Source organism: Coenobita brevimanus, chromosome 99 (assembly GCF_032717465.1).
Source record: "Coenobita brevimanus isolate Jiangsu-jjx chromosome 99, ASM3271746v2, whole genome shotgun sequence".
NCBI lineage: Eukaryota > Metazoa > Arthropoda > Malacostraca > Decapoda > Coenobitidae > Coenobita > Coenobita brevimanus.
Window position 1 is genome coordinate 19,105,047 of NC_137052.1, and position 15,305 is coordinate 19,120,351.

General features: G+C 40.6%; 1 protein-coding gene across 7 annotated transcripts in view; it reads right to left on the reverse strand.

The window, feature by feature from the left end:
- The window catches only part of PMCA (plasma membrane calcium-transporting ATPase 3), a 485,021-nt gene that overhangs the window by 139,722 nt on the left and 329,994 nt on the right, over window positions 1-15,305 (reverse strand). For all 7 annotated transcript variants that reach the window (XR_013899883.1, XM_080283982.1, XM_080283980.1 and 4 more), the window contains one exon: window positions 12,357-12,632. Coding sequence is in view for 6 of the 7 variants with exons in the window: in XM_080283982.1 (XP_080140108.1) it covers window positions 12,357-12,632 (276 nt within the window). In the remaining variant the exon portion in view is untranslated. The remainder of the gene's footprint in view (window positions 1-12,356; window positions 12,633-15,305) is intronic.

Here is a 15,305-nt window from a genome sequence, read left to right on the forward strand (position 1 = left end):
GTGACCTACTTACTGTAATGAAAATGTTGCTCTTACTGTATTGTTTCTATGACCTACTAATGCATTAATAATGTTGAGGAACTTTCGCAATGCCGTGAAAGAAGCAAACTGAAAGAAAATCCACGTAAAAAACGAAAACAGTACTGTATGTATTTGGGGAGAAGTAAATAACGCTTTTGGCCCAACTAGGGCTCAAATGTTGTTTACTTCTCCCCAAATATACTGTTTTTGTTTTTTAAGTGGATTTTCTTTCAAATTAATATCATTGTCTTTAAGTTTAGAGTAGCATAACTTCCCAAATGGGTAGACTTTCCCAGAGTCCAGGAACGTAACCCCCAATATTACCATTCTTTCTTATGGGAAAATTATGTTCAAATAACACGTTTTTAGATAACATGACCTCTCCAGAAACATAATCCTCGTGTCATTTGAGAAGTTACTGTATATATATATATATATATAAAAATGGGTGCATGGAGCCTCTGTGGTACAGTGGTAGTGTGCGTTTTGTACACGGGTGGACCAGGGTTCGCACCCCACCAGGGTAATAAACTTTGGGAGTGTTCACCTGGCCACGTACTACATTGGCAGACACCAGGGGTGCTGTGGTTAAACCAGTGTTGCTTACTGTAAAGTATGCTTGCACCCAGTTGGCTTGCGCAGGCCGATTACACTTGGTTCACAGACTACACACACATCCAAAGCCACTACAACACTACAATTACACTTACAAGCACTTCTCACCCTACATACAATCTCTACTAGACAGCCTAAGCCACTTGGTAGAGATACATTGGCTGTATCGTCCCGACTTCAGCCGGGATAGGCCGGTTCTGCATTGGATACTCAAACGGCTGATGATGATGAAATGGATGCATAAGAGATGTAGTGGTATCAGAGGCAGACTGCGAGATAATGCTGATTTTATGTGTACGGCGTGTCGTGCTGAGCAGGTGGAGATTGTCAGATGTGAAAGGATTGAACTTGCTGGTGAATCTCTTGAGTGTGTGGAAGAGTTTTGTTATCTGGGAGACATGTTGTGTGCTGGAGGTGGGGCTGGAGCTAGCTCTGTGGCTAGGGTGAGAAGTGGTTGGAAGAAGTTCAGGGAGCTCTTGCCTCTCCTGTCATTGAGAGGACTCTCCCTAAGTGCTAAGGGGTCTTTGTATGCAGCATGTGTTAGGAGTATAATGCTGTATGGTAGTGAGACCTGGACAGTGAAGGAGGAAGATATTCGCCGGCTCAGACGTACAGAAATGACAATGATTAGGAGGATGTGCAGTGCGTCCTTGTGTCCAAGGCCTGGAGGGGCTGGGTTTACGATGGAAGAGTTGAGAGGTAGGATGGGACTGGAGTGTATTGGTGTTGTGATGAGAAGGGGTAGATTGAAGTGGTTTGGACATGTGGAGAGGATGGGAGATGATAACTGGGTGAGGAAGGTGAGAAGTGTTAATAATGGGGGTGGGGTTATGAGGGGTAGACTGTGAAAGACATGGGACGAGGTCATTAAGTGTGACCATAGGGTTAAGGGACTGAACAGGGAGGCTGCAATGGATTGTGCAGCATGGAGAGCCGCCATTAGGTGACCAAGGCCGACACATGCAAGCATGTTGGAGCCTTTAAAACCAAACACGAAAACGAAAACGATATATATATATATATATATATATATATATATATATATATATATATATATACAATGGAATCTCAAATTTCGACAGTTTAGAATTCAATGAATCAAATTTCGATGCATTTTGGAGTGGTCTGCCTACTTTACTTATTGATGCAAAGTTGCGTATTTTGATGCTCTCAGGGCCAGACTCCAACCAAAACAAGCAAAGATAATATTGTTATGAAGGGAGATTTGCCAGTTGGGTAGTCTCTGCTCCAACCAAAACAAACAAAGATAATATTGTTATGAAGGGAGATTTACCAGTTAGGTAGTCTCGTACCTTCTCAGAGTTTCGTGTACAGTAGTTCCCGTATCGGTACGAGTCAGAGTTGCCAGTTAGCCGGCTGTTTGTGAGCGTAGTTATTTTGCAAGTTATGCATTAATTTAATGTGCTTTTCCTCCATAATGTTTTATTTAAATGACTGCTTGTTAAATTATGTAGTTTAAGTTCATATGGTAAATGATTTAGAGTGTTACGTAATGTGAGACAACTCTTCATGTTTTGATGTGTCTGAGTTGGCAACTGTTGCCCGTCGAGAGTATACTCGTTAAATGTAGACGTTTCGAGAGTAATGCAAGCTTATATAAGATGGAGTAGAGATTATTACAAGTTTAGTCGGGTTTCAGGTCAGTTTGAGTGAAGTGCAGTCAGTTTTGGTTTGAGTGTAGTGCAGTGTAGTGTCAGTGAAGATTGTATACTTTCGGTACTTGTGAAAACAGTGGCAAACAGTGACGGGTTATTGAAGTTTGTATATCATTGGAACTTGAGAAGACAGTGAAGTGAATTAAGTGTAATTAATGTCAGTGAAGATTATTATCAGTACTTGTGTAATAAGTGAAGCGTTAGCAAGCATTAAGTGTACTAACTGTGAAGTGTTGTTAAACATTAAGTGTAATTGCAATCGGTAAAGTGTGTATAGCTCCAGTGCTTGTGAGAACATTGAAGAGAAGTTGAAAAGCATTAAGTGGAATTACTTGGAAAATAAAGACAGTGAACTTTAAGATGCCAGTGTTTATTTTTGCCTCAGCTGATCTTGTGTACTGTACACCTTAAGGCTGACCAAAGGAAGAACAACTCACTGGGCAACATCCTTCCTGTACTGTACTACTGCTGTTGGAGCCTGTGGCAGTGTGGGGACTGGGATGTAACAATAATGTTTTGTTTAAATGACTGCTTGGTAAATTATGTAGTTTAAGTTCGTATGGTAAATGATTTAGTATTATGTAACGTGAGACAACTCTTCATGTTCTGATGTGTCTGAGTTGGCAACTGTTGCCCGTCGAGAGTATACTCATAAAATGTAGACGTTTTGAGAGTAATGCATGCTTATATAAGATGGAGTAGAGATTATTACAAGTTTAAAATGCTAGAAGTGAAGGAAAATTATAAGAAAAAGTATGAACCTAACCTAATATCGTATGTGACATGTGCTGTCAGGGCTAGACTCTAACCAAAGCAAGCAAAGATAATATTTTTGATGCGAACCAAAATGCTAGAAGTGAAGAAAAATTATAAGAAAAAGTGTGAGCTTAACCTAATATCATATGTGACAAGTGTCAAGAAGAGAATGAAAATCAACATCATTTATTCATACGGTATATGAAGCATACGATGATATGGTTCCGAGACAATTCACCATCAATTCAATTCGCCCGTCAGATAATTCCCCGTCAAAACATGGATGATTTCCCATCAGGACAATTCGCACCCTGGACGATTCCCCGTCATTCTATAACTATACTTATCATTAATTAATCAGTACTTTAATAACTCGAAGATATAACAAGAGAAATTAAAGGAAAAGAATCAATAATAGAAATACTAAAACAAAATGAATTACAGGTGGTAGCAAATACAGTAGGTAGAATACTGAAACGAAGAGAAGTATGGCAATTATGAATATAAGGAGCAACAAAGAAATGAACAATAGAGACTGAGAAAAAAAAAAAGAAAGTCATGTTGCTTAAGGACAAGAGCTCCCGGATGGGAGTCGGCACCACCAACAACAAGCCATGTGCAAGGTGATGTTCTGTTGTCGGCGACTGTCCTGCCAGCAGCCAGCCCTCTATAGCCAAGTGACGCACTTTCAGCCTGTACCTTCCACGTGTGGACATGCATTTCACTGGTACTCAGTTGTATGTATTTTCTTTGTATTTTCATCGCAACTTACCTGTTTCAAGATGGCAAGCAAGAGTGGTTCTTTGGGTAGCAGTGGTAATGGACAAGAGCAGCCTGGCACCTCTAAATCATCACAGCCAAAGGAGAAATTGCAATACAGGAAAGGGCAGAAATACACCAAGTATACACTTGCTGACAGTATGGCAATACATTGCAGAACTACAGTTACATAACCACAATTATAGTTCAAAAAGTTTACAGGGGGTGTGGGGAAAAAATCATGATTTTACGTAGTTAGGTTCGGAGGCCCCGGACCCAAACTAATTCTTCCCATAAGAAGTTCACTTTAAATTTCTATTATTTGAATTTCGCTATGATTTTTAGGTACTGTACTCATGCCCATTGAAATCTGAGAATCCATTGTATATATATATATATATATATATACACAGAGTAAATCCTCGTTTTTCGCTGCTTGGATGTTCCGCCAAAACCTCGCGAACTGTGAAATGTCAAAGTGTGAAGTTAAGAATCAATGGGAAAAATAGACGAGCGTTCCGGTAGGATGCGTACCTACCCTAGCACAAAGTACTATGACACCAAACAGGCCCTACCCAAAATTAAATGAAGAGTGTTTGCTATTGCCTGAAAAGACATTAAAACTGTTATAAAGAGCTGCAACACCAAAAATCCTTACCAGAAATAATGTGAAGACTGGCTTGACTGGCAAGTGAAGGTGTGTTGAGTGTGGATGGGATAGTTCCCGATGTCACTAACCAAGGAAAGGCTACCACTTTTCACCAGATTATTTAATTTTCAACATCAAAGTAGGTCAACTAAACCCCGGTCATTTTATGTGCCCTCTTTGTCACTAAAAGGAAGGGAGAAATTATAACAACATTATTTTACTCACTGCTACGAGGAAGAGAAGCTGTAATATACAGTAGTCAAACCGAATAGAAAATTGGTGGGCTGAGTCTACCATCTCTGTATTGGGACAGTTATTAGTCTTTCCTTCCTTAAATATCGATAAGCTTTATTTTACATCCACTTCAGGTATTTGTCCACCAAAACAAAAATAAATAGTGTTACGAGAAACATGTAGCTATTCTTTGTTAAGAAATAGTAGCACAACACGGCTGAAGATCGTACATTACGATCATAAACAATAACATTTTTTTTTTTTTTAATGCTAGGAAGAAGGAACCAAAGGCCACGAGCCCGCAATAACTGTTCCCTCCAAGAGAAAAACAGAATGCAAGAGAGAGCCAAATTCAAGATCCGATCATTTTGAGATGCCTGGACACACTGCTATCGAAAGACTGGAGATCATAGGAAGCAGGAAATACAGACAAAGGGAGACAGTTCCAGAGCTGACCTGTTGCATAAATGATGGACTGGGGGTAATGGTTAACTCTTGCGTTAGAGAGTTGGACAGAAAAGGGATGAGAGTTTGCTGCTAGATGGGTGCTATGCGCCCGTTGTAGAGGTGGAGGAATACATGCAGAAAGTTCAGAGGAGCAGTGACCACTGAAGTAGCAACAGAAAACAGATAAAGATGCAACAATGCAGCAAAGAGACAGAGGTTGATGGAAGTCAGTAAGAGAAGGAGAGTTAATGAGACAAAAAGCCTCTGACTCCACCATTTTGAGAAGAGCTGTATGTGGGGAACCTCCACACACATGAGAGTTGTACTCCACACAGGGGCGGATAAACCCCTGCATAGAGTCAACAATTGTGCAGAGGTAAAGAAAGAGCGGAGTCGGCTTAGCACACCTAATCTCTTAGAAGCAGATTTTACAAGAGATGTAATATGATCTTTCCAAAAAAAAGTCCCACATAAATGAGACCCCAAGCATGTTCAAGGATGATGCAGGATTAAGCTGAATATTATTAAACATTAGTGGGTACACCTGTGGAAGAATTTGTCGGCTTGATAGGTGTAAGAACTGAGTCTTTGATGCATTAAAAACAACCAGATTATTTTTACCCCAGTCAGAGATAAGAGCCAAGTCAGACATTAGGCGTGCCATAGTCTCATCCCTTGTTTGTTGAAGTAATTGCTGAGATGGACGTTGCGGGAACCGAATGGAAAGGTGAAGGGTGGAGTCATCAGCGTATGAGAGGACAGGGTTAGATGTACAGCTTAGAAGGTCATTGATGAATAAAAGGAAGAGAGCTGGTGATAGGACAGAGGCCTGAGGAACACCACTGTTGATAGATCTAGGAGAAGAACGATGGCCGTCTACAACAGCAGCTACAGAACGACCAGAAAGGAAGCTAGAGATGAAGACAGATAGAAGGATACAGCTGGACCTGCTGTGTATTCACGACACGGCTGAAAATTGTACGTTATGGTCATAAACAATAACAAACTCACATGTGTCTACTGCCCTGCTGGACCTGCTGTATAAAGATCATGGAAATCTGTTGCATAGAAAAATGGACAGTGCCCAGACTGAGCATCGGTACGCATCGTCTGCTGAGTGTCGGCTGCTGGCTAGAAGCATCGAATTGTGAGGAAATTCACGAATTGTGAGACAACTCGGAAACTTTTTTCTTGCAAGAAAATTAGGCGTTGAAGTAAAATGCGTCCAAATACGAGGATTTACCGTATATATATATATATATATATATATATATATATATATATATGTATGTATGTATGTATATACAGCATGCGCTCACATAATGTGGGAATATTGTACCCTGAAGCTCCTGCATTATGAAAATTCCGTGTTATAGGCCCATATGCATACATGTTAACGGGTTTCATGGTACCTAAGCTGGCTCCAAGTTCACTTTTAGGGGCTGTAGGTTTGAAACAAGCATGTCAGAAAACAGATGTGGTGGTGTAAACATCTCTCCCAGTCCTCCCTCCATTCGCTCCCTTCTCACCCCCCATCCCTCCTCCATCCCCCCTATGGCTGTTCCTGTCTAAGCATAAAGAAAAAATTTCCACTACCAAATTTGCTCTTGGTAATTGGTTATTATTGGAGTAAACCGTATACCATCATCTTCACTCGTACATAAAACTGGGTAGTAAAAGTGCAGAAATGCAGTGAGAATAAAATCGTTCAAGGGTAAAAACAGCATCAAATAAATTCTCAACGTCCTAGTGCAAAATTTTACCTGCACTGAGAAAGAGTAAAGCATATGCTGAGATGCAGAATTTCATATGGTTTCTTGTGTTTTTTTCAGAATTTCGATACGACCAAAGGTTTTTGAGTAAATCGCCAAAAACTGAAGAGAAAAAAAAAAATTGCTGGGAGTGGCGGGGGATGGAGGAGGGATGGGCGATGGGGAATTGGGGAAGGGTAGAAAAAGGGGGTGGGGAGGGGATGGAATGCATATGTGTGTTTATGTGTGTGTGTGTGTGTGTGTGTGTGTATTTACCTATATGTATTTACCTATTTGTAGTATCCAGGAATTATGCAATGCTCGTGTTGTCCTGTCTCCATATCCAACTCTATCTAGTCTACCTTTACACACATGAATGTTTTTCTCCTGCACCACCTTTTCGTCTAAGTCGTTCCAAATACTTATGTATTTACCTAATATACTCACTTGATGTGCTGCCTACTTTTTCCTTAGCCTTTATCATTCTTTTTCTATGCCTGCCCTCCTCTCACTATTTCTCCCATCTTTCCTGTTACTTCTTATTGCTTTTCTTTCCTTTACAGGTGGCTTTACATTGAGTGACAAGCCAAATGGTTTCCTGTAAGCCAAGAAACCATTTACAACACTGGGTGGTAACCATATAACCATACCATACGTGCTCCCTATGTGTCAGCAAGTGGGTTGGTGGAGGGTTAGTGCCCCTTCCCGTAAAACAAATAACTCAAAGTCCAATGGCCAACCCTTATGGGATTTTGGCGTCTGGCAATAGACAGACAGATAGATAGACCTAACTGTGATATACACGAAATGTGCTATGCTCGTGGGTTCCCGTTGCTGTTTCTCAGTAAGTCAAATTTAGCTTTAAACTCGTTTAAGTTTTTAGACTGGACGATCTCTTTGTCCAGGCTATTCCATAACTCTATACTTCTGTAAGGAAAGCTATATTTCTTGATATCCTTCAAGCAGCTTGACTTCTTCAATTTCATTCTGTGTCCTCTTGTTGCTCTCTCATCCCATAAAAACAGATCTTCTCGGTCAATTTTATCTACTCCTACCATGGTCCTGAACACTGCAATCATGTCTTCCCTCTTTCTTCTTTCCTCTAAGGAAGGCAAATCCAGCTTTTCCAGCCTCTTTCTGTATGACAGATCTGCCAGACTGGGGACCATCTTGGTTGCTGTTCTTTGTATTCTCTCAATCTTGTTTATATCTTTCTTTTTTGTGGGGACCACAGTACCGCTGCATATTCTAACCTAGGGTGGATTATGGCCACTATCAATTTTTTCATCATCTCCTCATCCATATAATGAAATGCTACTCTTATGTTAGTCAAGAGTTTATAAGTCTCTCCAACTATCTTGTTAATATGTTTTTCAGGTGACAAACTATCCTGGACCAGCACTCCCTAATCTTTCTCTTCTCTCACTTTTGTGATTGATCAATTACCCATCAAATAATTCAGTGATGGCCTCTTGGTACTTTTACCCACTTCCAATATTTTACATTTCTTTGCGTTAAATTTCATTTCCCACATCCGGCTCCAATCATGTATCTATCCAGATCCTCCAGCAGCATTTTACAATCCTCCTCAACCTCCACCTTCCTCTAGATTTTTACATTATCAGCAAACAGACTTGCATAACTGTTCATTCTGTCTACCATATCATTTACGTAAATCAGAAACATTACTGGCGCCAACACCAAGCCTTGAGGGACTCCACTTGTTACTTCCCTCCATCCAGACATCATATCCTTTAATACTGTCCTCATTTGTCTGTCTCTCAAAAAGTCTCTCATCCATTCCAGGAGTTTCCCCTTTAGTCCTCCTATGTACTCTAGTTTCCACATTAGTCTCTTATGAGGTATCTTGTCGAAGGCCTTCTCCAAGTCTAAATATACACAATCCACCTAACCGTCTCTCTCCTGTACCACATCAACCACTCTTAAGTAAAAGCTCAACAAGTTGAAAACACATGACCTTCCACTTCTGAATCCAAACTGACATTCAGCCAAAATATTCATCTCTTCTAGATGTTATATCCATCTGTCTTTCAGGGTTCTCTCACACAATTATGCAACTATGCTGGTTAGAGACACTGGTCTATAATTCAGGGGTTCTTCCCTGTTTCCTCCCTTATAAACTGGTACCACATTTGCCCTCTTCCATTCTTGAGGCACATAATTAAACTGTGAATTTTATTCACCAGTTATTCTCTGCATTCCTTCAGTACCCAATTAGAAATTCCAACTAGTCCTGGGGTTTTCCATACATCTTGAGTTTCCAGTAATTTATACACTTCCTGTACCTCCACTTTTATACCTTTTATCACCAGTACATTTCAAATCACTCCCTCCCCTTCCACAAACTCCTTTTCATTAGTGAAAACCGATTTGAAACATTTGTTCATTATTTCAGCTTGTACCGCTGCATCTTTATAGACCTCTCCTTCTACTTTCAGTTTGGTGATTCCTTCCTTTTGTTTCAGTTTGCCATTTACAAATCTATTAAACGGAGTGGTTTCATCCCTGCATTTGTCTATTATACCTTTATCAAAATTCCTTTCTTCTCTACGTATTCATTTTTAGATCTTTTATATTCTTCCTTTGTTCTGTTGTTACTTCTCTTTCTCCATTTGTTCCACGCCTTATCCCTCTCCTTTTTTGCTATCATACACCTTCTATTAAACCACTCCTTTTTCCTGTTTTCTTTCCCTCTTACTCTTGGTACAAATTTTTCCACTCCCAGTTATAGAGGTCTAGAAAGATATCCCACTTCCTCTGTATCTCTCATTTCTCTGAATTTTCTCCAATCCGCATTTTCGAAAAATTTTCTCAATCCTGTAAAATTTGCTTTCCCGAAGTTGTATCTTCCCTGCCTATAAAGCTCGTTTCTTGGCTCGACGTTCTCTATTATCATCTGGAACTCAATGACCACATGATCACTTTTTCCTATAGGACACAAATATTTCAAAGATTCTATTACATCAGGTTCTTTGGTAAACGGTAAGTATAATCTTGCTGGTGTGTCCTCACCTCGGAACCGAGTCTCTTTATTTGACCCATTGCGTCATCATTATTCATTGTTATATTTAATAATATAGTGCCCCATGAATCTTCGCTGCCTCCTGAGTCCCATTCCTCCCAGTTCACCTCTTTACAGTTAAAGTCACCCACCAAAATTATATTATTGTTTTTCTCAATTATTTTTTGTAAATAGCTAGCCATATCTGACAACATCTCATGGTATTCGTCATCCTTCCATGCTCTCGTCTTTGGGGGAACATACACTACTGCCATATCTCACTTAACATTCTCTCCAGTTTCTAATTTCATATATATCACTTCAGCCTTGCCTTCTCCCATTTCCACAGTATCTACATTTATGTTGTTCTTCACTGTTATCATCAATCCTCCTCCCGTTTTTTCTTTTGTCTTTTCTCCACAGTTTGTATTTACCATCTCCCAAATGAACATCAATATCTTCTCTTAATTTGGTCTCTACAAAGCACATGACATCAGGTTCATGTTCTCTCAAGAAATCGTTAATTTCGATCCTTGTCGATATGAAACCATCAACATTAGTGTATATCACCTTCAAATTATTTTTGACGTTTTTAATACCCTCTTCTCTCCTACTCTCCATCAGTACCACTTCCTCAACTTCTGATCTTTCACAGTGTGTGTGTGTGTGTGTGTGTGTATTTATTAACCTAATTGTGATATACAGGAAATAAGCTATGCTCGTGGGGTCCTGTCTTTGTTTCTCAGTAAGTCAAATTTAGCTTTAAACTCGTTTAAGTTTGTAGACTGAACAATCTCTTTGTTCAGGCTATTCTACAGATCTATACATCTATATGGAAAACTATATTTCTTGATATCTTTCAAGCACCTTGGCTTCTTCAGTTTCATTCCGTGTCCTCTTGTTACTCTCTTATCCCATACAAACAGATCTTCTTTGTCAATTTTATCTACCCCTATCATGGTCCTGAACACTGCAATCATGTCGCCTCTCTTTCTTCTGTCTTCTAGGAAAGGCAAATCCAGCTTTTCCAGCCTCTCTCTGTATGACAGATCTTCCAGACTGGGGACCATTTTGGTTGCTGTTTTTTGTACTCCCTCAATCGTGTTTATATCTTTCTTATTGTGTGCGGACCACACTACTGCTGCATACTCTAACCTGGGTCGAATCATGGCCACTATCAATTTCTTCATCATCTCCTCATCTATATAATGAAAAGCTACTCTTATATTAGTCAGGAGTTTATACGTCTCCCTGTCTTGTTAATGTGTTTTTCAGGTGGCAAACTGTCCTCGACCAGCACTCCCAAATCTTTCTCTTCTCTCGCTTTTGTGATTGGTTCATTACCCATCAAATAATTCAGTGATGGCCTCTTGGTACTTTTTCCCATTTCCAAAATTTTACATTTTCTTGCACTGAATTTCATTTCCCACACCTGGCTCCATTCATGTACCCTATCCAGATCCTCCTGCAGCATTTTACAATCCTCCTCAACCTCTACCTTCCTCAAGATCTTTGCATCATCAGCAAACAGAGTTGCATAACTGTTCACTTCATCTACCATATAATTTATGTAAATCAGGAACATTACTGGCGCCAACACCGAGCCTTGAGGGACTCCACTTGTTACTTCCCTCCATCCTATCCTTTATTACTGTCCTCATTTGTGTGTGTGTGTGTGTGTGTGAGAGAGAGAGAGAGAGAAAAGTGAGTGAGTAAGAGAATGAATGAACAAGAAAATGAGTGAGTGAGTGAGAGAGATGGAGTGGGGGGTAATAGTTCTTATCTCTCTACCTGTTCCCCCATACTACCCCACTCCTGCTTGTCTCCCTCCCCTTCCCCCTGCCCTCCCTCACCCCTACTTGTCTCCCTCTCCTTCTCCTCACCCTCCCTCACCCCTGCTTGTCTCCTCCCTGTCCCCCCACCCATCCCTGCCCCCACTTAGCTCACTGCCTGCTGTCAGTTGCCTTCAACCACACCTCCCATCACCTCACCATACTGCATGTGATGTTTAATGTCTTATTTTTTAGCTGATGCAATACACATTCTGTCAATCACATGCCACGTTGTGTGATTTCCAACCGTAATTTTATGCCTCGCGCCACGTCCTATTATTGGCCGCGTAGTATGACTTTGAAACAAACTGGGGCTTCCCACCGTGTTATGTTCACTGTCACTGTGTTGTCAGGCCAAGTAAAAAATTATCAGCTTTCTCCAACCACATTATATCTATTTTATTCTGCATTCTGACATTTTTTTTGGACACAAAATGGCACCTTCAGTGTCATGTGCGTTTCGTGTTTTAGGATCGTGCGTTATGCAAGCGCTGACTGTATGTATATATATGTATATATATATATATATATATATATATATATATATATATACTGTATCTCAGTTAACACTTATTCTGATCACACACAACTGACCTGTTTTGGCAGATCGCCAGGATTGTCGCCCGGCAGGACCCGTGAGGTGTACGCAGAGTTGATGCTGATGGCATGAAGGAGGAGATCTGCCACATTGTGGGGGAGAGACTCATATTTGGGTGTGGTCTTGTGGTCCTCCCCACTTATATAGGACTGCACCACTGTCATCCGGTTTGTGGTTAGGGTTCCAGTCTTATCTGAGCAGATGGCTGTGGCATTACCCATAGTCTCACACGCATCCAGATGCCGCACTAAGTTGTTGTCCTTCATCATTTTCTGCAAGATAAAAGGTGTTAGTTAGTCAAGAAAGTTTAAGTACCAACACACGAGCAATATGAGTCTTCTTAATGGAGTTTGTTGTTACAGCTAAAATCGATCTGGTGTGACAAGTGCCAAGTCAAGGGTGGCCTACACGTTATGCTCCTCATCTGCTCTGCTCGGCAATTTCTTGTGTGTTGCAGGAACAGCTTAGTCAGCATTATCAATGTCTATCCTGCATCATTTATGCATTTCCTCATCTCACTGCCACATCCAAGCCCACAACAACAGACTCAGTCATCCCAGCAACATGTAATATACCACCAGCTGAGAGTCTAGTGTAGTGTTATTTATGGGCCACCCTGTATATCACAGAATTTTTTTATCCTTTAACTGCATAGTTGTTCCTTGCAGCACTAAGACAGTGAGCTCCATTTCCCCTGACCAACACACATAAGTCCACAGGGGCACTCCCATTCATATTCACGTCTGTACTGCACTTCAATCAGTTATTCTCATACATTTCCTCCGTATGTCCTAACCACCATAGCCTACTTGTATGAATCACCTCACTGACATTCTTGATACTAAATCATCATCTTAATTCTGCACACGGTGTTTTGCCTTGAAGTGTGGCATACACATCCATTTTGCCATTCTCATTTCTGTCTGTCTATTTATTGCGAGACACCCTAATCCCGTAAGGGGTGGTCACAAACAAATTGCCTCCATATCGCCCTGTCCTCCACCATTTCACTGCTCTTCCCCCAGCTCACATCCATTCTCTCTCATATACCTCTCCACTCCATCTCTCGATCTCATCCTAGGCCTCCCCCTCCCTCTCCCCCCCTCCACCTCACTCACACACACTCTCCCCGTTAACCACTTGCTTTCCATCCTTTCCACACTGCCAAACCACCTCAGGTGTTTCTCCTAAAGCTTTCTATCACATCCACGACCACATCACAATGCTCCTACACTTCCTCATTTGTCAGTCTGTCTCTCCATGTAACTCCACATGCTCCTCTCAAATAACTCATTTTCACTGCTCTCACTCTTCACTTGTGTCCTTCCAACAAGGTCCAAGCTTCACTTCCATACAATAGAGTTGGTATCACAATACTGTCATGCAGTGACTTTTTTACTTCATGCTCACTTCCCTATTTCTTATCACTGCTTTCAAGGAACCAGCAACCCTTCTTCTCTGCTGTACCCATTCAAGCATTTCATGCACCAAACTTCCATCATTACACATCATACTACCCAGGTATTAAATTCACTCACATTTTCCATTTCCTTATCATCCAACCTCACTGTACATTCAGTGACTTCATTTCTCTCAAAGACCATCACTTTACTCTTCCCTACATTCACCTTTAGATTCAGTTTCTTACACACTCTCTCAAACTCATTCGCCAATGCTTACAGTTCCCCTTCGTCTTCACTTAACAATATAGTATCATCCACAAACAACAATACAGGAAGTTTCCAAATGTTGCTCCCTCTTATTAGGGCTGTTCCAATATCCATTGCTCTACCTTGTACAGTAAACTCCTGATTATCTGTCTCGGCACAACCTGGCATACAACATAATTTGGCGTAGCCAATGGCTGAATTAAAATGGTATCCAGCAGAAAGCACAAAATCTTTGACACTACCTGGCATGAAGGACCCTTTCTTCTTGTTAAAAGTACATAATTATCCAGCATAAGACAGTTGCTGTCATCAAACATCCATCCACAATCACAAAAAAGGAAAATAAAGAAATAAAATACAAAAAAGACTGGGGTTATACTGTACATGTACTGTAATATGAAAGGGGTGGAGTGTTGAGGAAGGGAGGATTGACTGTTAGTGGGTCTAGCAGCTCACAGGGTGTTTGGTAGTGGGTATGGAGGAGAGATGCAGTAGTTGGGATTAAAAGAGTTTTGATTGGCTAAGGCACGGGAGAGAGAATTCTAATGTTGAATTTTCACTGGCTGGCAGCAGGAAGGTGGATGTTCGCTTACTCTCCATTGTATTCTTCCGCTGTTTTGGTGCCAATACTCAAACGAACCTACACTACACTCTATGTCTCTTCCAAAGCGTTATTATTATTAAACGGCAATGCTGCCAAGGGTATCCCTCGAAAACCTGGCTGGCGTTCTAGTGCTGCTGTGGCTTTCTGACATATCACACTGCTGTCCTCCCCCCTCCTCTCCACTCTGGTAAGTGCAACTTGCAGTGTTACAGTGTTCTGAAGTGCACATTACTGCACTGTACAAGTGACTGTTGGACTCTGCTAAGGCACTGATGAAAGTGTATTGAAAAGAAGTCGATTAAACTGCGTTACTAAACAAGAAGAGTTTATACAAATGTGTTTATTTTACGAAACACAATAATCATGCTACAAAGGAACTGTTAACACAATATATAAAATCATTTAGACAACTGCTTCTTCCCAAGTGAAGTTTGCCTTTGCTACTACGAGACAAAAGTTTTATTGAGTTGTGTGTGGCAGAGTGCTAGAATTTCGATCAAAGAAAGTACAATATGGTGTACACAGTACAGTACAATAGTGAAGCATACTTCATTTTATTCATGTTTTTTTTTTTCTTCTGTTTTTTGATGCTTTGATCGTTTATTTTGGGTGATATTGTACAGTATTCTCCAATAATGTCTACATCACCATCATCATCACCACCATCAACA